The sequence below is a fragment of the Ipomoea triloba genome, chromosome 8 (genome assembly GCF_003576645.1).
Source record: "Ipomoea triloba cultivar NCNSP0323 chromosome 8, ASM357664v1".
Lineage (NCBI taxonomy): Eukaryota > Viridiplantae > Streptophyta > Magnoliopsida > Solanales > Convolvulaceae > Ipomoea > Ipomoea triloba.
The window spans coordinates 3,380,874-3,404,813 of record NC_044923.1 but is presented as its reverse complement, the minus strand read 5'-3'; the positions used below and the strand labels follow the sequence as shown (position 1 = coordinate 3,404,813).

The following is a 23,940-nucleotide window of genomic DNA, read 5'->3' as shown; positions in this document are numbered from 1 at the left end:
TCGGTATGTCAATAATGTAATTAGTAGACAGCTGTAAAGGTAGTTCTAGGTTCTTCTTCTTCCTTCTATATAAGGAGAAGCTTGTACATTTGTAAAATACACGGGAAAAAATACCAGCAAATATCAATGAAAAACCCTTTTCAGAAAACACTTCACTTCTAAAAACTTTCTTCTTTTCTCTGCAAACCAGATTGCTACTAAGAGGTAATATTACTTAAACCAGATCTCTTTACTTTGTGTTTGTTCTTATTATTATGCTTTATTGTTCTTATTGTTTAAAAATTGTTGGGCAGAGACACGAACAACCAAGTCCAACACTAGGTGGTTAGGAAGTTTGTTGGGCAGATCAGACCTAAAGGGCCATGTCCCGCACCATGTTGCTTGGAGGATTATTGGGCAGAGGCTTGAAGAGATAAGTCCAACACACTTAGTTAGGATAAATTAAATGTTGAGTGGAGGCCTAAGGACCATGAGATTGGCTGCTAGACAAATATAAGAAAATAAAGTTATGCCTTTGCTACCAGTTATATCTTTTAGCCTAGTGGTAAGGGTTCGATCGTAATGAAAAGTAAAAACTCATATGTGCATATATGAGGATAATTGAAATAATATATGTACTTGAATTCTGAGATAACAATCTTCAGAATTGAGAGCCTGGAAAACCACGGAGTTATGGAGGTCCACCATGTCTGCACTGGACTGCATGAATACTTCGACCAATGGTGTTGTGCTTTTGTGAAGTAACCAGCTGAGAATGCCCCATTTAGCCGCCTTCTTAGAATTATACTTGTACTCATTTCTAGCAGCTCCTGTCCCTATAGATATGACAAGAAAACGGCGGAAATCCATGGGCTTGATGGGGAAGAAGTCTGGGTTGTTGTCGAAAATCTGTTTGGTCACTTGGCTTATGGCTACCAGTGTCTGAAAACCATACAAATGTATATTAATTATTTCTTTAGTGTTAACTAACGAGGAAAATTAAGGATGTTGTTTTGTGTCGTATGTACCGGATTGTTTGCGGCAACGCCGCCGTCGATAAGATTATATTCTCTGCAGCGCGGTTGAGTTCCATGTTTGGGATCTTCAACCTTGAAATAATGAGCAGGAAGGTATGTGGGAGCGGCTGAAGTGCCAATGCAAACGTCTGACAAATAAACATCCATTTTTGGGCATCTCTTAGCCTGCAACCATATCACAATGTATGCAGATGTTGTTAATAAATATGGAGTAATATAATAATTAGTCACCTGTTGGACACTTTTTTTTCTTTTGTTGACAATCTGTACTAGTAAATTCTTCCTTGTGACCCAACTTAGGTTAGTTGCTTATATCACCCACATAGAGTTTGGCGCATCACACAATGTTCGTGTGGCCTCCCAGGCCCTCTCATGGCCTGCGGACCAGCCTTATCCTCATACTGGTTTCTTCTTTGTCATAGGAGAATAGCTCCCGACTAGTTGTGCCTTTCGAATCTCATTGGTTCCATTCATAATCAAGTTATAGATTAGCGACAAGCTCCCCAAACTTAATCGAGTCAGTGTGCCTAACTCGGCCAAACCTAGCCCCCCTTTACCCATAAAACAAGCTAACCAGTTGGCCTAGGTCTACCCTGTCACGGAAAAACAATCCGTAACATATAGCTAACCTAGATTCAAACAGAAAAGGCTATTTTTTTTTTGGGACCCGGTGACATATGCACGCGGGTAAACTTTTCCTTGTGACCCAGCCTATTTAGGTTAGTTGCCCATAGTCAATTTAGGTTTAAATCAAGAAAGTCTATAGATTACTTATGTTGGAATAATCAAAGTAATAATCTTGTGATTATCACGCACTAATTTGGTTAATTTTTATGACAAACCTCGTAAGTGGAGAAGATGACAGGCTGCAAATGCATGATGTCAAAAGCGGGAATAACAACGTTGGTGAGAGTGTCTTTTAGGCGGATGTCTTTCAACTCCTCCTTCACCACACTCTTCAGGTACTTTCCATCGTATTTGGGGCGAAACACAGATCTAACCAACTGCCATATTTTGCAAAACCATCCTCTGTCCATAATGATCCAGGCATCCCAAAATTAACGTTAACCATCAAGACCCTGTTTGGTAAATGGCTGTTGGCTGGTTTGGCTATTTAGGTTAGAAGGTATGATTTGTTGATAATATTAGCTGATTGTAGAAAGTTGTTTGATAAATTAGCTGTTAGCTGATAGCTGTTTGGTATAATTTCTTTTCTCAAAAAGCTAATTGGAAAGGCTGCTTTGAGTAACCTTTTGAATTTTAGTATTTTGGAGTTACAAAAAACTTATTAACCAATCAACTAATAGTGGTCAAATAAGCCAAAATTGACTGATAGGCTGATTATTTACCAAACAGGGCCAAGAAATTAATTAAGAGAAAGTAAACAACAGAAATTAAAGTTACCTCTTCTGTGGGAAAATCCTGGGACCGTTTTTCAGGTAGAAAGGCTTAATATCTCTAGCTGCATAAAGCGGGCGGCCATTCTCGCCGGGAGCCGCCAACATGGCCGTCACAAGCCCGCCGGTGCTTGTCCCGGAGATCACGTCGAAGTAGTCCGCCAGTCTTGCATCTTCTCCATCCAACTCCTATATATAATCAATTCAAGTCATTACATATATATTCATTAACTATATTATAGCATGCCTAAGCTAATTAATTCGATCAAGTTGAGTTATTGTCAGACTTTATTTAAAAAAATTGGAGGTTGTACATGAATAGATAACTTACTTGAAGTTGAGATTCGAGATTATGGAGGATAATTGCTGGAATAATTCCTCGAATGCCACCGCCGTCGATGCTGAGAATTGTGACTAGATTTCCATAGGTGGGAGCCTGAATTTGTGAGGGTCTCCTCTCAATATTCAGCATTTTTATGCTATGAATAATTTAGATAATAATGCAAGTTTTGAGAAAAATGAAGTTTCTCTTTAGTAGCTTAGTAAGTTTGGAACAAATTAATGATAGATACTTCTCTAGCTCAGCTAGCAAGATTATATACCGAGTCAACTCTCCTGTTCCAATTTTTTAATTTTCTATTTTTAAACTATTGTTTAGGGTGTGATATTTGGGCAACAATTATTGCGTGGACCATGTTGTGTCATGTGTGGACCACGGTCTAAAAACGACATCGTTATGTCTAATTTTTTTCTCACGACCCCTGCAACATACACTTTTATAACTTTTGTATATTATTCTAACTCAAAAAAGTACATTATCTTACCCTATAATTTTCATTATTCTAATACATAAAGTACATTATCCTAACACATAATGTACATTATTCTAACACATAATATACATTATTCTAACTTATAAAATTCAACGACGTCGTTTTGGACCGTGGTCTACACAATAATTTGTCATATTCGGGCCATCCTACCAATGGCCCATAATTAGACAAATCCATGAGGTGTGCCTGGACTTTATTTGATATTAACAACTCACACAGGTGAAGACTATTGAGTGTCAATTCCATACAAAAGGTCACATAAGTGTCATCGTGTTGCATGTTCGGAACCCGTAAAAATAATTGGCTCGCACACATGAGGGCGTGTTGAATATATAATACTACGTATATAAGATAGATGTGTGATCCGCTTAGATGTTGTGTCTGGCTATGTAGTTCAAAAATCCCTTAGCTTGTTGATAAATAGTGATTGTTTATACATTCTAGGCCAGCAATATAATGCACAACGTGACTAATATCAATTATTTCCAAAATTACTATATGGTGAAACATTTAAAGAGGTGATATACTTTGTTTTCATTCGTACAATATTGGTTGTGTTGAAAATGTCATCTAGCTACCATCCGCCATTAATAATTAATGCATTTCTTATTCTTTGACGTTGGAATTGAATACTCGTTTCTTGTCAATTATTAGAATTAGACGTTTATCGGTATGCTAAAAATTATACAGAGTAATTACTAAGGAAATTACAACTTTATCCCCTTACACTTGTATAGCAGTCACTATCATATTTCAATTGCAAGATATTGCATTCGGCCATCCAAGCCGTCGGATAATAGTAAAAATAAAAATGTCACTTGTTTCCTATCAAATCAATAATTTTTGTAATTGGATAGTAGTCAACGTATAATTATATTATTGTCTCATATCATCAAAGAATTTTTTTGCTCTAAAAAATACATGTGATATTTTTGAAAGGACATGTGATATTAATTACTCAAATTTTAATATTCACTTTCTTATATATATACTTTTCTGGAGTTACTCAACTTTCTTTATTAGATCATCTTCGTTCATAGGTGAGAATTTTAATTTCCAGTTTTTGAAAGTGACGTACCGGATAATTGGACAAGGTACTGGATCTGATCCGGTGCGTCTAGCCCATTAAAGCAGTCAAACAATGGTCATGAGTAGAGAATATGTCGAGGCAATGATTACAAGAGCCCACGGAAGTGCTGACATGGATGCCCGACAAACAAACTCGAGCGACCTCCGGGACCAACTCAACAACAATCGCGATGACGACCTCCGCGACCGGCCAGCTCAACAACAATCGTGGTGGAGGGCAGTAAGAGCCTAGGGCACAGGTACCACCTGTGGATAGTCTAGGCCATTCAGCAGGGAGCGGGGGCGCTAACCCAATTGATGATAGGGATTTAAGATCAAGTGCCCCAGGCATCCGCGCAAGAGGATCAAGTGATATCGCCAGTATGGCAGTATGAGATAGATGGAGTATAATTAAAGTACATTATATTAATGGAATACTCAAAGCAACTTTTATTTGTTAAAAATTTATTGCTATTATAAATGAACAAATTAAAGAGTACATGTAGTTACAAGAATACAACTTAATTACTGGAAAGAGCAGAGTAAAAATTTTAACCATATAAACATACTATAAATTATCACCTAAGTGTAGGCCAGGTGGAATAAAACATACTAAATTATCACCTAGTGACTAAATGTCACACTATATTCTTGTTTTGTCCTCTAGCTTGAGTACGTAAAGGAGAGCAACATGCATGCATGGATCCAGTGGCCTGATCAGTTGATTGCATGCATTATTTTTGCCGGTAATCCGTGACTTCAATTCAATTCTCTAATTTGTTTCCTTTCTGCATATCATGCGTTACTTTGGTCGAGCTTTTGTTGGTGACCGGTGACCGGAGACTTCAGATCTCTAAGTTTCTTTTCATCTGATAATAACTTTGCGAACCTATGTGATATATATTGGACATTAAAAAGAAATAATCTCAGTTGAATTTGTAATAGCAACATAAAATATTGTTATTATTGTTGTTCCATACTGATGTAACATGTTTTGACCGATTTAAAAATTAAAAAAAAGGTACCACAAATTTTTTAGAAAAATGTTACTCCTTATATTTTTACTTTGATAATACTATTACCTTTTGAGAGCATCTTTATTTGAGCCAGAATTTGCAACTGGTTCACTGACACCTGTCCCTAAATTTACCCTGGAAACTTGCTTCTCCAGCAGATTCTCCCCAGTTTTCACCAGGTTTTCCAGGTTTTCCTTGGTGGCTATGTCCACAGATGATACTGTTCCAGCTAAACTGTCATCCTGTTTACCAAAAAGCATATATTTTCATAAATATAATTTTTTTAATACGGTTGACTCTGTTACAATATACTGGCTGTCCATCCATGCCATACTCCCAAGTTTGAACTTGTGATCATCCATTAAGGAAAACCACATTTATGCTGCTTTGATCACAAGGTTTTTGGCTCATAAATATAATTAATGACACCAGAAAACAATAAAAGAGAAACTAATTAAAATTAAAGCTCATATTGAAGGGGAAGTGGTATTTATGTACTTGAATTCTGAGATAACTATCTTCAGAATGGAGAGCCTGGAAAACCACGGAGTTATGGAGATCCACCATGTCTGCACTGGACTGCGAGAAAACTTCGATCAATGGCGTTGAGCTTTTGTTAAATAACCATCTGAAAATGCCCCATTTGGCCGCCTGTATAGAATCATACTTTTTCTCATTTTTGGCGGCTCCTGTCCCTATGGATATCACAAGAAAACGCTGGAAATCCGTGGGCTTGATGAGGGAGAAATCTGGGTTGTGGTCGAAAATCTGTTTGGTCACTTGGGTTATGGCCACCAATGTCTGCAAAACATACATACATAGATTCATTTCTTTAGTATTAATTAATGATGACCAGAAAGATGTTGTTTTGTCTGTGATGGATAATATATCAGGAGAAAGGACAAGCAATTTTGAGCAATACAATACTTATATTTTTTCCGAGCTATTCTAACAGGTAGTAGTGTTGGCCTGCTTTTGAGTACCTAAAAGTCATAAAACCAAAAATCTGGTTTTTTATTGTTAGTGTCGTACCGGATTGTTTGCAGCAACACCGCCATCGATAAGATTATACTCTGTGGGAGGTTCAGTTCCTTGCTTGGGATCTTCAATCTGGAAATTATGAGCAGGAAGATATGTGGGAGCTGCTGAAGTGCCAATGCAAATGTCTGACAAATAAGGATCCATTTTTGGGCATCTCTTAGCCTGCAACATGAGGTTATATAACATGTAAAGAATTACAAAGAGGTAAATCAATCCTGGCTAGCTCAAATAAAAAAGACTAATATGTTACTGCAGTTGGGAGTTAAACTTATTAGTAAATTATCAAGTTAACAGTATGACTAATTTGGCTGGAATTGATACAAACCTCGAAAGTGGAGAAGATGACAGGCTGCAAATTCTTGATGTCAAAAGTGGGAATAACAACGTTAGTGAGAGTGTCTTTCAGCCGAATTTGTTTCAGCTCATCCTTCACCAGACTATGCAGGTACTTGCCATTGTACTTGGGGCCAAACACAGATACAATCAATTTCCATATTTTACCAAACCATCCACTGTCGGAGATTTAACGTTAGTTAGTCATCACAAAATCAAGAAATTAATAGAAAGAAAAACAAGTAAAACCAAACATCTATCACTTACCCTTTTTGTGGGAAAATCTTGGGACAGTTATCCAGGTAAAAAGGCTTAATATCTTTAGCTGCATAAAGGGGGCGACCCTTCTCGTCGGGAGCCGTCAACATGGCCGTCACAAGGCCGCCGGTGCTTGTCCCGGAGATCACGTCGAAGTAGTCTGCCAATCTTGCATCTTCTCCATCCAACTCCTATATACGTAATGGTGTTTGGTAAATAACTGTTTGCTGATTGTGTTGGTAGGTTTAACTAGTTAATAGTATTAGCTAATTGTAGAAATATGTTTCAGAAATTAGCTGTTAGGTGATTCCATGCAAAAGGACTTTCTCAAACAATTAATAGAAAAAGCTAATAAGCTGTTACAAAAAAATAATTAATCAAATACTTATATTGGTTGTTTAACCAATATTGAAGCAATTGACTGATAAGGTAAGTGTGTTACCATGGCCAATATAATCAACCCAATACATATATAATGAGTTGATAATCCGAGTTAAGTTATTGCAAAATTTTATATCGCTATATAGTTTACCTGAAGTTGTGATTCGAGGTAATCGAGGATAATGGCCGGAATAATTCCTCGAATGCCACCGCCGTCGATGCTAAGGACAGTGACTAGTTTTCCATAGGTGGGAGCTTGAATATGTGAGGGTTTTCTCTCCATCTTCACCATTTTTATGCCAACTTTAGATGCAAATTATAAGCGAAAAATGGAGTTAAATTTCTGTGAATATGGAAAGCAAGCTAATTAAGGTGTGTTATTAGTTTCTCAGAATCAGATGTGGGCAAATTTAGGTCACAAGATAATATGTTCTTCTTCAATCTCCACCTCCTTTTATAGCTAGCATTATTGAAGCAATTCAAGCTAGTCATCATGACTGAAAATTATGAACTTTCCTGCAACTTTCAGGACTGTGAAAATTCAAATTTGGGGGGCCAATGAAGATCAGTTCGTTCAGAATTAAGTTTTGGATGGATTTAAAAAGTCATGTGTCCATCCTTCAATTCTACCATTCATTAATGCATTATTGAATCGTTCATTATTGTTCCATTTGTTAGTGCATTGCATCGTTCATTATCTTTGAAGTTTGACTAGTCGTCTTGCAAGAAAAGTCTTTCCCTAAGTTTTCAGCCACGTAGCGATTGCCTGGAATATATGAAGAATTCACTGTACACTTTAATTAGCCATATCATTGTCGGCTTGTCGCCTCCATCAAGTTGCATGCACCATGCACGTGCATTTAAACGTGAATAAGTATCTAAGTACAACTAGTCAGGTTGGTCACATAGTTAGTTTGTTAACCATAAGGTTTCAAGTTTAATTCTTGTGGAGAGCTGATTTTTGGTCTAGACAATCTTTTTTCTGTTTGAGTAGGATAGTTATGGACACTTTAAACCAGTTTATCTCCTCTTGATATATTCTTGACTGGCTAAAGTCACAATACATACTTTATCCATAGGACACTAGCAGTAAGTTTTCCAGTAAATAAAAAAAAAGTATACAAGTACACTTTACCTACAAAGTAAAATAAGATAAAGAGTCTCCATACATAAGTTAATGACCGACCAATTCAAAATAAGTTGTTTTCAATTTTTTTTTAAAAAATAAGTTGATAGTTTCATGCGATTTTTTTTCCTCCTGGCCACCACCTTATTCAAAATAAGTTGATAGTTTCATGTGATTTTTTTTTTCTTCCTGGCCACCACCTTATATTCAAAATAAGTTGATAGTTTCGTGTGGTTTTTTTTTCCTCCTGACCAATTCAAAAACGAGGAAAATAATAGAACATAATTAAATGTGAAAATGAAATATGAACAAAAACGTTGATCTTTATATATATAACAATTCATGAATCACCAAAAAATCATGTTAATGATAGAAACCTTTTATTGGGGGATCGAATATCAAATGGAACATAATTAAATTCGAAAATGAAATGGGAACAGAAACTTAACGTTGATGATGTTTACATAACAATTCAGGAATGAGACACCCAAAAAATATCTAATCTAATAGTATAATTTATGAATTATATATATAAGAGGGAGTTCATGTGATAACACATTACTGGTAAAACGTGTAGATGACATATCATGATGTTTCATATTCACAAATTAATTACTGTGATTTTACCATAACAAAAACTTGGGCAAAGCTGTAATTCAATAACTTTACAATTAATTAAATAATGGACACTTTTTAAAATTATATTTTTTAAAAAAAAAATTATTCAAAAAACAATGAATAAGGCCCATAAGGTCTTGATAAATGGAGGGTGTCGATATGTCCATATGAACACTTTCAAACCAAATTAACAGATAATACAAATAAAGAATTGAAAAATCATTAACGCTTAACCAAATCAAAATATTTCAGTTAAAAAAATGATATGATTAACCAAAATTTATCAGTTCAGTTTGTTAACCAATTTTTCACAGAATTGTATGTGCATACCCCCAGATATAATTAAACTACAGTGGAAATGTGGAATGAATACTCAAAGCAATTTTTATTTGTCATGAAGAACAAAAGAGTACATCTAGTTACAAAGTACAACTTAATTAATTGAATAAAAAAAATTAAACATATGAATTTAATTAAATTATCACTTAATTAAATAGTGAACAAAAACACTACTTACAAGGTAGTTAGTTGTAGGATACTATGTATGTTAGTGATTAATATGTTACACTATATAATTACAATCTATTGTCAATTATATTATTCTCGTTTAATACCTTGTAATAGACTCAATAGTATTCAAAAAATAAAATATTATTCTCGTTTCATTTCTCCTCTAGATTACAAGGCCAGAAAACAACATGGATCCAGTGGCCTTATCAGTTGATTGCATGCATTACTTTGGCCGAGCTTTTATGGGTAATTCATAATTGGCGACTTCGATTCTCTAAATCTCTTTTCATCTGATAATAACTTCGCAAACCTACATGATATGTGGTATAAAAGAAGAAAAGTTAAATTTGTGACACCAAACAATTTTTCTTATATCATCATTTTTATTAGTTGTGTAGGTTATTGTTGATGTTGTCACCACCACCACCATCGTCAATATATCATTATCATAGGGGTAACCTATAACCCAAGTCAAGTTAGCCCAACTATTAATTTGATAATCACAAGATTACAAGTTTGACTCCAAACTTAGGCTGATTTTACCTCTTTGTAATCATAGGGGTAACCGGCAATTTGGTCATACTGTTGACTTGTGTTGGGTAGTCTAGTACTCGATGGCTGGGGATTGTTGGGTGGAGGCCCGTAAAGTTCCCAAGGGCCGAGTCCAGAACAATGCGATGGCGGTTTATAAGTAAGGAAATAAGTTGTGCCTTCACTACTAGATATCGCTTTTGGTGTGAGTGGTAAATGCTTAATCCTAACAAATGATATCAGAGCCATGTCACGGGCGGTTGGTGCTGGGAGCGAGGAGTTGCTAGACAAGACTGGTAAATGTATGGGCCATGTCTCGAACAATGTTCGTAAGGACCGAGTCCAGCACCCCGTTTGTCTCGAACAATGTGGTGGCTGTATACGTAGGAAATAAGTTGCACATTCGCTACTAGCTATAGCTTTTGGCATGAGTTGTAAGCGGTTCTAATCTAGACTCGTGTACTTCCTTAGTCCTTATGACATAGGACTAATTGTCAAACTAGTCAGATTGTTGACTTGGTATTATACTTGAAATTTTCCTTAAATATTATCATTACCTTTTGAGAGCATCTTCATTTGTGCCAGAATGTGGAATTGGTTCACTGACACCAGTCTCTAAATTCACCCTGGAAACTGACTTCTTCAGCAGCTTCTCCCCAATTTCCACCAGCTTTTCCAAATTTTCCTTAGTGGCTGCATCCGCAGAAGATAATATTCCACTCAATTCGTCCTCCTGTAAGTTTACCAATGTTCATCAATTAATATCAGAAAGAAAAAAAAAATGAAAAACTAAGAGCTCATTATATGAATAGGAATCAGGATAGATGCACATACTTGAATTCTGAGATAACGATTTTCAGATGAGTCGAGAGTCTGGAAGACGACGGAGTTATGCAGATCCACCATATCTGCACTGGACTGCATGAAAACTTCGATCAATGGCGTTGAGCTTTTGTGAAATAACCAGCTGAGAATACCCCATTTGGCTGCCTGTTTAGAATCATACTTGTGCTCATTTTTAGCAGCTCCTGTCCCTATAGATATCACACGAAAACTGGGGGAATCTATGGGCTTCATGGGGGAGAAATCTGGGTTGTTGTCCAAAATCTGTTTGGTCACTTGGTTTATGGCTACCAATGTCTGCAAAACCATACATATATATATGCATTAATAATAATGATGAGATCAAAGCTAATTAAGATGTTTTTTTCTGGTTTTTATTAGCCTGCTTGGTAAATAGCTATTAGCTGATAGCTTATTGATATAATTTCTTTTCTCAAAAAGCTAATTGAAAAAGTTGTTTGGAATAACCTTTTGAATTTTGACATTTTGGAGTTATAAAAAACTAATTAACCAAACACTTATATTGTTCTTTAATCAAGTTAAACCGATTAAATAAATCAAAATTGACTGATAGACTAACTATTTTACCAAACAAAGCCATTGTACCGGATTGTTTGCAGCTACGCCACCGTCAATAAGATTATATTCTCTGGGCGGTTCATCAGTTCCATGTTTGGGATCTTCAATCTTGAAATAATGAGCAGGAAGGTATGTGGGAGCGGCTGAAGTGCCAATGCAAACGTCTGACAAATAAGCATTCATTTTTGGGCATCTCTTAGCCTGCAATTTGCAGTTATTATTTAAGGGTGTACACTAAATAAATCCTGTAAGATAAACTAACATAGACTGACAAGTCTTTAATAAAATGACACGAACCTGGTAAGTAGAGAAGATGACAGGTTGCAGATTCTTGATGTCAAAAGTGGGAATAACAATGTTAGTAAGAGTGTCTTTTAACCGAATTTCTTTCAACTGCTCCTTTAGGAGACTACGTAGGTACTTGCCATCGTACTTAGGGCCAAACACGGATCTAATCGACGGCCATATTTTACCAAACCATCCTCTGTCCATCATTTAACGTTAATCATCACGAAATCAAGAAATTAATAAGATCAGAAGACAAAGAAGAAAGAAAGATATATATAGACATGCTTGATCCGCTTATATATATTATATTTACTTACCCCTTTTGTGGGAAAATTTTGGGACCGTTGTTGAGGTAGAAAGGCTTAATATCTTTAGCTGCATAAAGGGGGCGCCCATTCTCGTCGGGAGCCGTCAACATGGCCGTCACAAGGCCGCCGGTGCTTGTCCCGGAGATCACGTCGAAGTAGTCTGCTAGTCTTGCATCTTCTCCATCCAACTCCTATATATATAATTAAGCTAATACATAAATGCGCTAATCCGAGTTAAGTTGCGTAAAATGTTGTCTTTTAGGTAAAATATAACACTTTCTAAGAAAATGGTTGTTTTCTAGTGTTCAGTCGTTGTCTTTAATGGCAATTAGATATTTGTAAATAGACAACACTTTTATAATAATAGTTTTAAGAAATTGATGTCTTTTGGTCAAGCGGCATCCGGTGTACACTCTCATGTGGAAGTGAATGGGTTTGAGCCTGCATTGTAACAAAGTCAGAAGAAAATATATTATTTTTAAAGAAAACAATTTTGATCCATATGTTATTCTTGGTGTGTTGTGTTATTTGATATTATGTAAGTAGACAACATTTCAACGATAACAATTTTGAAAACCATTGTCTTTATGTATACATTTTTGTTCAAAAGACAACGATTTTTAATTTTGAAGCAACATTTTTATCATCTGTTTTCTTTAATGTGTTGTCTTTAATTAATTAAGCGCAATTTAACATGTTATAAATGACAACATTTAAACAACAATAATTTTAAACTCTATATCAATAAATAGCTTACTTGAAATTGGGATTCGAGGTAAGCGAGGATAACAGCTGGAATAATCCCTCGAATGCCACCACCGTCGATGCTAAGAACAGTGACAAAATTTCTTTCAATCTTCACCATTTTACTTGAGATGCGGCAAGGTAGTTTTGAGAAAAAAGAAATGGAGTTTCTCTAATTTCCTCCAAGCGAGCTACCTAGTCAAGATTATATACGATACCAAGCTGAGTCAACTAACTTTCCTGTTTCTTTTTTTACCATCAGGTGATTTTCTGCCTTCACTCCATTGATGAACTTTCCTGCAACTTTGAGGTCTGTGAAGATTCAACAACTCGGGCGTCAATGTCCCCATAGAACCGGGTGATGGCTCTTATTATACCCGTATAGTACAACCTTAACGTGAGTCATGAGTGGCTAAATCTTTGATTTTATACCTGGATGGTACTATATAACTAGTACATTTTATGGTAGTGTCAAACGAATTTGAGACAGATTTATGTAATTTTAATTTGGTGGTCATAGAAAATAAGTAGATAGAGGTAACGATGTAGTGGAGGGATAATATAAATGGGTGAATATAATGAATAGATCATGAACGATATGAGTAAGGATTAGGTAATGATAATGGTGAGTTATATATATTTCTTCATTATTTTGAAAAATATATTAAAAAAATAATTAATTCTTTGTTAAATTGAAAAAATAAAAATGAAAGGGTCACACTAGTGTGAGACCGTCTCACGGATCCTTATTCGTGAGACGGGTCGGGTCGGATCAAGACACCATGCAAATGCCATACTTATATGTGCAAATGTCATACTTATATGCTCAAATATAACACTAATCAAGAATACAATTTTTGTTACTTATTAGAGAAAAAAGTAATACATTTTTCATAATAAGTAATGTTGACAAGTGCCTCTTACTTATAAAGGCAAATATAATACTTTTGTGGAAAAATATAATACTTTTAAATCGAAATGTAAAAGTATTGTATTTTCCCTTAAAAGTATTACATTTACCCTTACAAGTAACAAAATTTTATTTCTGATTAGTATTACATTTGAGCATATACGCATGACATTTGTACATATAAGTGTTACATTTGCATCTTGACCCGATCCGACCCGACTCATGGTGAGACGGTCTCACACAAGTTTTTGCCAAAATGAAATTGCTTTTCCAAATGCAAAAATGGAAAACAATGAGAAAAAAAAAACAAATGTTTTCTGCTTCTAAAAAAAAAAAATTTTTTGTTTCCCATGTTTTAAGTAAACGTAAAAAATCTTCGGTTATTAAATGGAACTTTAGGTTTTTGGTACAGTTTTAGCTGTGTTGAAAAAGTCATTCTAGCTACCAACTATTAATTAATGTAGGTTTTTGGTACAGTTTTGGTTGTGTTGAAAAAGTCATTCGAGCTACTAGCCATTAATTAATGCTGAAAGTTGAACTTTAGTGAAATGTGTGAGAGAGTATTCTTACCACGAATGTCGTTTGTGGAGTGGATCAAAAGAGTATTGGATAATAAGTTGTTAACCACAAAACATATCAAGTGTTTAGGAGCTAGTTCTAACAAATTAAAGTAGTTGAGAGACGTCATAGAAATAATCAGGTGCAAAGTAATGAAAAGTGTTTTACTACATGGACTCTCTATCTCTGCTCCTACTTCATTTTTACTCCATGATGTGACAATGGATGATTATTTATCTTCATCCTGCATAGTGTGGGTCCCAAGGAAAATGTCAACATCAAAATTTTGTGAAAGGGAATAAAAATTGGGAGTAGAGTTTGTGAGTATAAATAATATTTTCCTACTGAAAATGTTTGAGTAACAAGTAATGTGTAAACGGAGGTCTTGGACTAAGCCAACTCCCATCTAGATGCTAATAAGGTGTTTAATTTCTTAGATTAGAGATCATTTAATGATTTAACAAGAGATCAAGGGAGATGTTACTTAGACGCCAAAGCCATTCTCAGAATCATTAGTCTATTAATTAGCTTTAGATCTCATTCTCATGACAATCCAAGCTAATTGAAGCAATTAATTAAACACGTAATCAATGTTCATGTCTCCTTCAACGTTCAAAATGTGAGTGACTTGGCTATAGTGTTATCTTATTCTCATAGCAAAAACAAACATACATGATCTTTTGTATAATTTGGCCCAAATTATACAAAAGTCCATACAAATCATAAAATTCACAACAAGAACCCTAGATAAGCCCTTACATAATCTATTATTGCAATTCAATTCACACAAGCATCCATAATAAGCGAGAGCTCAATCCATTCCCTATAGAAGATCTAGCTGAGTAAAAACAAAGTGAAAATACATTCATAAGCATAATTGAATTAAAGAAAACTTAGCTTGATCAATTGAGAGTTGATACAAACTTGAAATGAAAATGAATTGGAATTTCAATCTAGAATCTTGGATGAGCAATTCTTCCTAAATTTAGATCAATTGCAAAGAACAAGAATGTTTGAGAGACTTATCTATAAGGAAATTCTAGAGAGGGGGGAAAAATAGATAATAATTTTAAAATAACAAACTAACTCTCTGGTTCCAACCCCACGCTGACTCACGGGCATTAGTATTAGTGTGAACTTGGAGTTCAGAGTACTACTCCCAAGCTAGCTCACGACAACACTCACGGTCATGAGTGCGGTTGATGTGTTACGTTCTAATTTGTGCATAATTTCTTCTCATCTTTTGAATGATTTTTGAACTTGGATACATTAATTCAAATTATTTACTATTTTTTCCCTTGACTTGAGGGAGCTAGCTAAGTCTGAACTCTGGAGCACACTCGAACTTTGACAATTTTATGACAACATATAGTGGCTACAGGATGAAGCTAATGTATGTACGATTGGGCTAAATATTTGGGCAGTTATGTTGCCCATTGCTTAAAAGAATGTCTCTCAGAGTCTTAAGGTTTTCAAGAAATAATTATACGTAGCACAAGTGCACAACTAATATTGGAGTCTATGAACTCAGTAGGAAAGTCTCAAAGCAAACTTTCCATTACCATCCGAAGTGCTTTTAATCTTATGACTTCCATCGCATTTTTTCTAATGGGCAACAGCTCCATTTACTAAGGATATTTTTCTTCAATATTTCGCAACATATAAACCTAATAATATATGTTTACAACTAACATTAATTAAGGGATGGAGAAGAGGTGGGATATTCACCTAATGCATATTTTTGGAGAACAAATTAAAATAGAGTAGCTTGATGAGCACAAATGATGAGTGTAAAAAGGGTGTAATGTCGTTCCGCTGAGGATTAGTGTTATGGCACGTAACTGTGTGAATTACTAGGCACTAGAGTATATGAATTTATAGAATCCAAGTAACAAAGATTGAATGATGTGGAATAAAAGTAAAAACAATTAATTAAGATAAAAACTATATGATAAAGGTATGAGCCAGATCAGGGGATTGTAACCTTGATGTTCTAACAAGCTCAGGATTAGGGAAAGAATAATTAACCAAGGGATATATGAGCAATGCACAAAAGAATTCTACTCAGCTACTTTCGTAATCAATAAGAGAATTAGGCTAAAATTGCCCCACTGTCATGATGCATCAATTATAACCTTAAACACCTAAGCATTGTAAGCCCCCAAAATTACCTCTACTTTCATAGCAGGAAAATTAGGTTGAAATTGGTAAGGCTCGAGGTCTCCATCCAACTGTCGTTGTAATGAATCCCTCTCCCAGACTAGCAATTAATTCTGGCCACAAACCAATAACTAGTGCAAAGAAATCCCCAAATTAACATAAACCCTAGGTATATTTCAAAAAAAAAAAAAAAAACATAAACCCTAGGTAAAAGATTCAATCCCTTTATGCAATTTATTACCAATTGAACATCAAGATTAACAATGGATCCCTAATCCAAACCCATAAACGAATTACTCCCGCATGGTTAAAGTAAACAAAGCAAAGCAATAATTAATAACCATAAACATTGCAAGAAATATAAAGGGAAGAGAAACTTAACTGATAAAGAACAAATCAAACTTCAATCCAAGATTCCAAACTTGAAAGTAAATAATCTAATTGTAAAACTAATCTAAACTATGCTAGGAAAATATAAAGAGAATAAACTAAAACTAGCTAGGAACTCTGTAAGGGAACCTTCTCAATTGTAGAGAATAGGTAATGTATATAGGAGGTAGATGGGCATTGGCCCATTAGGCATCTTCCAATTCTTTTCCAACTTGTATTCTTCCTTGTAATTTCCTTTTCTTCCAGAACTTGTCCAAAATGTTCTAATATTCTTCATTTGTTGTTCCTTGTAGATAATTCAGCACTTGGACAATATAACACACAAACAATTCCCAATTTCACTAGGATACAGAAAATAACCTTCAAAACAACTAGAATAAGGGGTGAATAATTATACAAAATAGCAGATATCATAGCTCGTTGAGCATATAATATATAATCATAAATGTGTAGTCCAAATATTATATTAGGCTTTTAGTTGAGGTGGAATACATTCTTTAATTGGGTATTAGAGTCAACTGCATACCAAAGGTTATGAGTTTGAATCTCCGTGTTTGGAAGCCGTCGGCTCGCACATGTGAAGGGTGTGTATCATAGCCAACCCATATCAAATTAAAGGTCATGGACTCGGATTTCTGCATCTCGTTATCACATGAAGGTCATGACTCATGACTTCGAACATAACCTCTGCAAAACCCAATAACATGTTGCTTGGAATCCATCGATTTGCACACGTGAAGGGACTTGGAGCCCATCGACTCACATGTAAAGGGGTGCGCTGAGCAAACTTGATAACTCGTTAGTAGCAAAACATCTAAGTAAATATAGATTGATTTAATGATATTTACTCATCTCCCCCTCATTATTATATTAGTCTCCTTTCTTACATATAATAACTTCTTCAAACTCAACACTATTGACTTTTTGGACACGATGATTTCTATTACTCCGTATATAGAATCTCACACTTATATCACTAAATTACAAAAATTATTGAGAGCAAGAATCAAATTCTTACCCTATCTATCAACTACTTAATTAGTTTATACCACAAAATCACAAGATTCTTGAAAACAAGATTCAACTTTTTACCCAATTCCCAATGTATCAACTACTATGCCAACAGTCATCCGAGAAACCGTAGTAATTTCGATCAATTCTATAGTTACAGAAATGGGTTTTCCTTTAAAACAATTTCAACACAAGCGATGATTAATCACAAACTAAACTTGTCTAAAATCTAATTAAATGTGTGGAGTGTGGATGATAGAGAGCAAAAACCCCTGCCCCCAAAGAAAAAAAAAATTGAAGTGTCAGCTTTTTAAGGTGCAGCAGCAAGAAAACCATGAATTGGAAGTGGTCGGTCCAAAGTTCCCCATGGAGGCAACCATTGAAGATCACTTTTGGTGTGTTTCACGAATGGTGAATATTGGAAAAAGGAAGATTCCTTGGAGTCGTGGGAATCTTCGAGGACTGCTTGACTTATTGAAAGAAGTATATTGCAGCGGCAGACTGTATATTCATTCACTGTCAATGTGTTCTCCCCATTAGCAGTACATTTACATGTGCGGTTCCCACTATATACTTGCCAAATGCCAAGGACAAGACAAAAGTTCGTATAATTAAGATAGAAAGTGTGTGGTTTTCTTTTTGTTTTTTATTTTTTAATCGAAACGATAATTATTGTCACACGTTGAGATTAAAATAATATAAAAATCTTATCAATGTTGACAATTGTAGGATAGAAGTTCGAATCTAACCCGTAATATGGTTTGAAGTTGAATCTTCAAAAGTTCATATCATTAAAAAAAAATTGTGTGGTTTTTTTTTTTATTTAATTTAATCAAAACAATAATGCACAAATTAAAATAATATAAAAGTTTTGATTTATGGAAAAGCGTATAACTATTACTTGAAGCGCAGCATGTAACTAATATAAAAGCTTTTGGTCTCTAAGTCACTGAAGCACATTTCATGATTTACCTCTTCCATTAGGTCCTAAGGGCAGGTTAGTGCGATTCTTAGGCTTGTGATTTAACTTTGTTTTTTTCTAATAAGAATTTTATTGGGTTGATAATATTTAATATTTTTTATTACGAGCGAGTGAATTAAAATCGATTTTCAGCAAAATCTTAAATGAAGTATTGTAATCTCTTCTTACATATAAATTGAATTTAGTTCTTATTTATTTATTTATTTATTTATTTGTGATGAGTAGTGTAATGTCTCAAATTCAATTCTTATTTCTTTTGATAATAAAAATAAACAAATGAGACTAAAGAGCTGAGTTAGCCTCACGATAAGTGTCAAAATATGTCATGATTAGTAACAAGATATATTGTTCTTATTAGTGTGAAATGACATACTTATTAAACCACTAGTGGTAGTGCATGTGACACGGACTAAGGATAGGGACTACAAATACTTAGTTATAACATGATTAGTATATAACCTTGATTATATTCATCATTATCAAATGGCTAATTAATATTTTCACAATGAACATCTTCGAATAGCCATGTATGTTTATTGACATTTTGGTTATTTCTTGTGAATTCGCTGATTTACAAGTAATAATAAATAAATATCAATAGTTATCAAATCATCACTTAAGTTTGTCTAAGAGCATCCCATTGAGGGATACCCTTTTGCTCAGTTTTTGAGGTTAATATACTGAAATAGAAGAGAGAGAAGACGAGATTTAAAAAAAAAATACTCTGAAATATGTTATGCAAAACTCCGATTTGTGCATAGTTAGTTGCTCTAAAATGTTAATTACGTGATTTCACCGTCTATAAAGAACAATAACAATACTCTTACCCATGCATGTAGACACGTATATTTACGGGCCAAAATTATTATGTAATTATATTAGATATTTATATTTTATAATTGTACTGTTTTAATCATAGTTTTGAAAATTTACAGGAAAAAAAAAAGACAAATTAAATATAAAAGTGGTCCATATGAGACATCATATCGAATCAAATGTAGAATCAAGATGGTGACATGGAGTTCGACTAAATAATTGTTTCAGGCCGGCAATGTACATATAATGCTGGAAGCGTTGGCCGCCGTTGTCTTGCAAATTTCAGGGCAAACAGCCAAACGAGGTAGGGAATTCATGCACGCCTTCTATTGCACCTCACATGTCTCCTATCCCTCACTATCTATTTGTTTTATTATTATTTTTATATTTTTTGAACAAGAAAACTATAACCACTACTCAATAATTTGCATGGGGTAAACTTTACTATATCCTTGTGTAATAGTTTGTAAACCACATAAGAGAAGTAAATTGTTTGATAATGGCTTGGAGAGTTGGATCTAGCATCTTGCTAGACAATTTGTTGAGTATGTGAATAGGGAAAATGGTCTAGGCCCTCGAACTTTAGCTAAAAAGTCAATTAGCCAATGTGCAATTACACTCATAAACAATTTATTTTGATGCAAAGAAATCCAAAAATCGATTAATGACCTACAACCACAAGTCATTAGGTTTCAGGCAACATTCCAACGACTTTTTAGGCAAAAAAAAGTGACCAGCGACTGATCGCCGATCACCAAGGAGAAAGAAGGCAACCCAAATCTTCTCCGGCAAGAAGGCTGGGGTCGCCTTCTTCTCCAAGGTGACCTAGACTGGGTCGCCTTCTCTAGTTGAGAAAGTGACCCAGATCTAGGTCGCCTTTTCCTATTGAGAAGGCGACCCGGATGGGTTGCCTTCTCCCTCTTCGGTGACCCGTTCGACCAAGTATATATATCATGCAAGGACCAAGCATATTGATGTAAGATTTCATAATGTTAGATAGTTAACTGGTTGTTTCTGCTGAGATATTATTGTAGAAAATTCATAAATATACTAGTGAAAATGCAACAAACATACCGACAATGCGAAAGCATTACTAGTGACAAGTTCAAATATTGTTTTGACTTGTTGAGTGTTTCTAGATGTTAGATGAACATTTTGGGGTCTAAGTGTTTTATTACCAACAATTAATAATAGAATAGTTTCGCTCCTGTGGACATAGACACATTGTCGAACCACGTAAATCTTGCATTCTTTTCTTTATGTTATTGTTTTTGCTTCCTGTACGTTCTTATTAATCTCAACACAATTGGTATCAGAGCCGTTGTTGAGAGGCAATTTAGAAAACCAAGTTCAGCATCATGCCATCGTAACGTGGCACATAGCTTTTGGCCTGCCTAGTGGTAAGTGCTTGATCTTGGCATAAACCACACTAGAAAGACTGTACCGTATGCGACTGACTCCACTAAGAAGGTGTTGAAATTAAAAGAATTGAACTCATAACCATTAAATATTAGAATCAATTCCACCCACTCGAACACCCATTTCAATGCATAATTTATATATTCTTTACAAGTAGTGACGGTGGCTTAGCGAGCATTAACATCGAGTGAACTAACAATACAACTTTTTCAAGACTAGAATAAAAGTGTTTAATTTACAATTATCCGATCATGTCACATTTTTATAATTAGGTATATTATTATATTGATACGATATATCACGTTGAGTAGCATTGCTATTTGGTAGCTAGCTCCTTGTCATTCCGTACGCACGTTTCTACCGAGCAATAATTGGGAGCTCCAATATTACATATGAAGACAAGAGATGAGACCACTCAGACTAGCAATAACGTACTGAGCTGATTGTAAGAGAGACACATGAAACATCCCTTTTCCTACTAGGAATACCATAAAACACAGATACTTATTACTATTGTGAAAGTTATGGGAACTAATGAGAGTGCATGCATTATTCATACCCACCCCCAATATCACACTATTGTGTGCATGCATGGTAATTATTAACTAATAAGCAGCTTTGCATATAGTTGCATTCGTCAATGACTTAATTAATAGTTAGAAGAGGACTATTTAATTATGATTGAAAATTGAGAAAATTGTAATTTAATTAACATCTCACAAATATGTCAATTATCAGTGTTGTTATCCCTGAATTATTACTGGTGTAAATGTTGTCCCTTAATTTTTAAAATGTGACATATATTGCACTTCCCCTAATAGGAAGAATGAGAAACATTGTTGTCGTTAAAAGGAGAACAAACAAAGAAAAAAATGGAAGGATAACAAACTATAGTTGGAGACAAACCTCGTCATGAACTAACTTTTATAGTGGAGTTAAGGGCTTGGCTTGAGTGCTATATTAATCTTAGATTAAATGTGTAATACTAAAAATCTGGCACATATATACCCACTTGCCTTCATGGAAGGTCATTTCCAATTCTAAAGTTATACATATCTAAACAATGATTTCAATAAATTTCAATTTCAATTTACTACCAATCAAATAAAATACTTTTACTAAAACGGGTCCAATTTATTTGATTTTAATTCCAATTCTAATTTTCATATATGTTGGAACCTAACGTGGCCCCTTGGCCTTAATAGACAGAAAAAATAGACAAGTATCATAATTAATAGTGAATAATGACCTTATGGTCTAGTGGCACCCGGTTGCACCCTATGAGGAAGGGGTGAATTCGAGTCTTAGTGGCTACTATTATATACTCATTATTTCTTATAATTTCAAGTCTAACTAAACAATGGAATCAACATTCCCATTTAATATTAATCTAAAAAGAATCTAAGATTTGAACGATTTGAGGTTATTTCGTATTAGGAGTATTTGTAATAAAACTCTAAACACATCGCAATATATTGTATACATCATCATTGTCGTCTCATACTCCTCATATTGGTGGGCCGGGACGAATGACACTTTGCTGCTTTTTAGCTATATCAGATTTGATTTGCCATAGTGATATTTGCAAGCCTAATATGTATATATATGTATATATGTCTTTGTGTGTATGTATACACACACATACATATACAAAATATTTGGTGATAAGGAAACTCGCAACTACTATTTAAAAGTGTGCGTGCACTAGATATATTCAACTCATTTGTAATAACCGCAAACTCCACAGAAATGATAAACCATGCATTGTTGGGCAAAAATTTGGAGGTCCAAGCTAAGTCTAGCATCTGTCATGTCATCAAAACGTGGTGCTGATTGCTACACAAGTATAAGGAATAAAGTTACGCCTTCGCTACTAACTATAACTTTTGGGATAGTGGTAGGTGTTTGATTTAACATTTGGTATCAGAGCTTGTTGACTGCTTCGCATGCATTTAATGTATAAACTCGACTCTAGCCATATACTTTCAGGGTTTTTAAAATTGGGATTAAAAGTTCGAATTCATATGTATATATGTCATTCAAATTTATGTGTATGCACTAATGATTGTGGGGAGTCCTCCCAATTAATGGATGTGAAAATACGAGTACTCTACCCAAAAAATAATAATAATAAAAAAATCCATGATGTAGGATTGTAGAAATTGTAGGGTGGACAAGATCTTTCATTGCACTTATATTCACAAGAAAAGTAGAGATTCATGTAGGGAATATGGCCTAATGTCACTTCTTTATCATATGATAATTGAATATACACAACACCACTAGTCCACACCTATATATACACCTCAACTTCTAAACTTCAACCACACCAACACTACCCACTCTCCAATTCTCCAGTTTTTACATTCTCGATCTGATCCCCTCGATCAAATCCATCACATTTAATTTTCTCATAATCTCCAAAAACCTTCCAAAAATCACCACTCAATTCAATGGCCACATTCAAGTTGATGATGCTCACTTGTGGCATCTTTCTCGCACTTCTCTTCTCCTTTGGGGTTCATGTCAGCCATGAAAGGCCATTGAACAAAGCTCCAAACTTTCTGCCCAACAATGTTCATGGCAGCCACTCTCTTCGCCATCACGATGATCATAAAGTTGGACCGTCGGATGATGACACCGACGGCGGCGGCGCGTATGGCTTTGTCACCGGCACAAATCCAGGCCACAGCCCCGGCGTGGGCCACTCCGGCGGATTTCAAACCATTGGCTCAAACGTTTAAACCAATATGTCGATACGAGATAGATCGTATCATGTTAATTTGAATATAATTGTACGCAAA

At 34.9% G+C, this 23,940-nt stretch overlaps 3 protein-coding genes across 5 annotated transcripts in view; all 3 read right to left on the bottom strand.

Moving 5' to 3' along the window:
* The window catches only part of LOC116027151 (patatin-like protein 2), a 39,749-nt gene extending 36,783 nt beyond the window's left edge, over positions 1 to 2,966 (bottom strand). Inside the window, exons 1-5 of the mRNA XM_031268588.1 lie at positions 2,745 to 2,966; positions 2,421 to 2,602; positions 1,859 to 2,045; positions 1,008 to 1,181; positions 619 to 921 (exon numbers count right to left, since the gene is read on the bottom strand). Coding sequence (XP_031124448.1) covers positions 619 to 921; positions 1,008 to 1,181; positions 1,859 to 2,045; positions 2,421 to 2,602; positions 2,745 to 2,885 — 987 coding nt within the window. The 5' untranslated portion in view covers positions 2,886 to 2,966. The remainder of the gene's footprint in view (positions 1 to 618; positions 922 to 1,007; positions 1,182 to 1,858; positions 2,046 to 2,420; positions 2,603 to 2,744) is intronic.
* A 1,796-nt stretch (positions 2,967 to 4,762) lies between these two features.
* LOC116026671 (patatin-like protein 2) lies at positions 4,763 to 7,772 on the bottom strand. Its single transcript, XM_031268024.1, has 7 exons — positions 7,495 to 7,772; positions 6,972 to 7,153; positions 6,697 to 6,883; positions 6,363 to 6,533; positions 5,829 to 6,131; positions 5,397 to 5,572; positions 4,763 to 5,203 (listed from the first exon to the last, which is right to left on the bottom strand). The coding sequence occupies exons 1-7, from the start codon at positions 7,633 to 7,635 to the stop codon at positions 5,110 to 5,112; spliced, it is 1,254 nt and encodes a 417-aa protein (XP_031123884.1). The 5' UTR covers positions 7,636 to 7,772; the 3' UTR covers positions 4,763 to 5,109.
* Positions 7,773 to 9,448: 1,676 nt separating this feature from the next.
* Positions 9,449 to 13,383, bottom strand: LOC116027153 (patatin-like protein 1). 3 transcript variants are annotated; one of them, XM_031268591.1, is made up of 7 exons: positions 12,904 to 13,383; positions 12,156 to 12,337; positions 11,848 to 12,034; positions 11,560 to 11,751; positions 10,963 to 11,268; positions 10,686 to 10,861; positions 9,449 to 9,907 (listed from the first exon to the last, which is right to left on the bottom strand). In XM_031268591.1, the coding sequence occupies exons 1-7, from the start codon at positions 13,009 to 13,011 to the stop codon at positions 9,838 to 9,840; spliced, it is 1,221 nt and encodes a 406-aa protein (XP_031124451.1). In that variant the 5' UTR covers positions 13,012 to 13,383; the 3' UTR covers positions 9,449 to 9,837. The 3 variants fall into 3 exon arrangements, with proteins under 3 accessions (XP_031124451.1, XP_031124452.1, XP_031124453.1); XM_031268592.1 differs by having other exon boundaries at positions 11,578 to 11,751; XM_031268593.1 differs by having other exon boundaries at positions 12,156 to 12,587; positions 12,904 to 13,032.
* Positions 13,384 to 23,940: the final 10,557 nt, after the last annotated feature.

What these genes read in the sequence shown, in the direction of transcription:
- LOC116026671 (XM_031268024.1), bottom strand. Translation starts at nt 7,635, where the DNA reads ATGGTGAAGATGGAGAGAAAACCCTCACATATTCAAGCTCCCACCTAT. An exon ending in TCATCTTCTCCACTTTCGAG is followed by an intron (nt 6,534 to 6,696) that starts GTTTGTATCAAT and finishes CTCATGTTGCAG; the next exon opens with GCTAAGAGATGCCCAAAAAT. An exon ending in GTGTTGCTGCAAACAATCCG is followed by an intron (nt 6,132 to 6,362) that starts GTACGACACTAA and finishes TATGTTTTGCAG; the next exon opens with ACATTGGTGGCCATAACCCA.
- LOC116027153 (XM_031268591.1), bottom strand. Translation starts at nt 13,011, where the DNA reads ATGGTGAAGATTGAAAGAAATTTTGTCACTGTTCTTAGCATCGACGGT. An exon ending in TCATCTTCTCTACTTACCAG is followed by an intron (nt 11,752 to 11,847) that starts GTTCGTGTCATT and finishes TGCAAATTGCAG; the next exon opens with GCTAAGAGATGCCCAAAAAT. An exon ending in CGGTACAATGGCTTTGTTTG is followed by an intron (nt 11,269 to 11,559) that starts GTAAAATAGTTA and finishes ATGGTTTTGCAG; the next exon opens with ACATTGGTAGCCATAAACCA.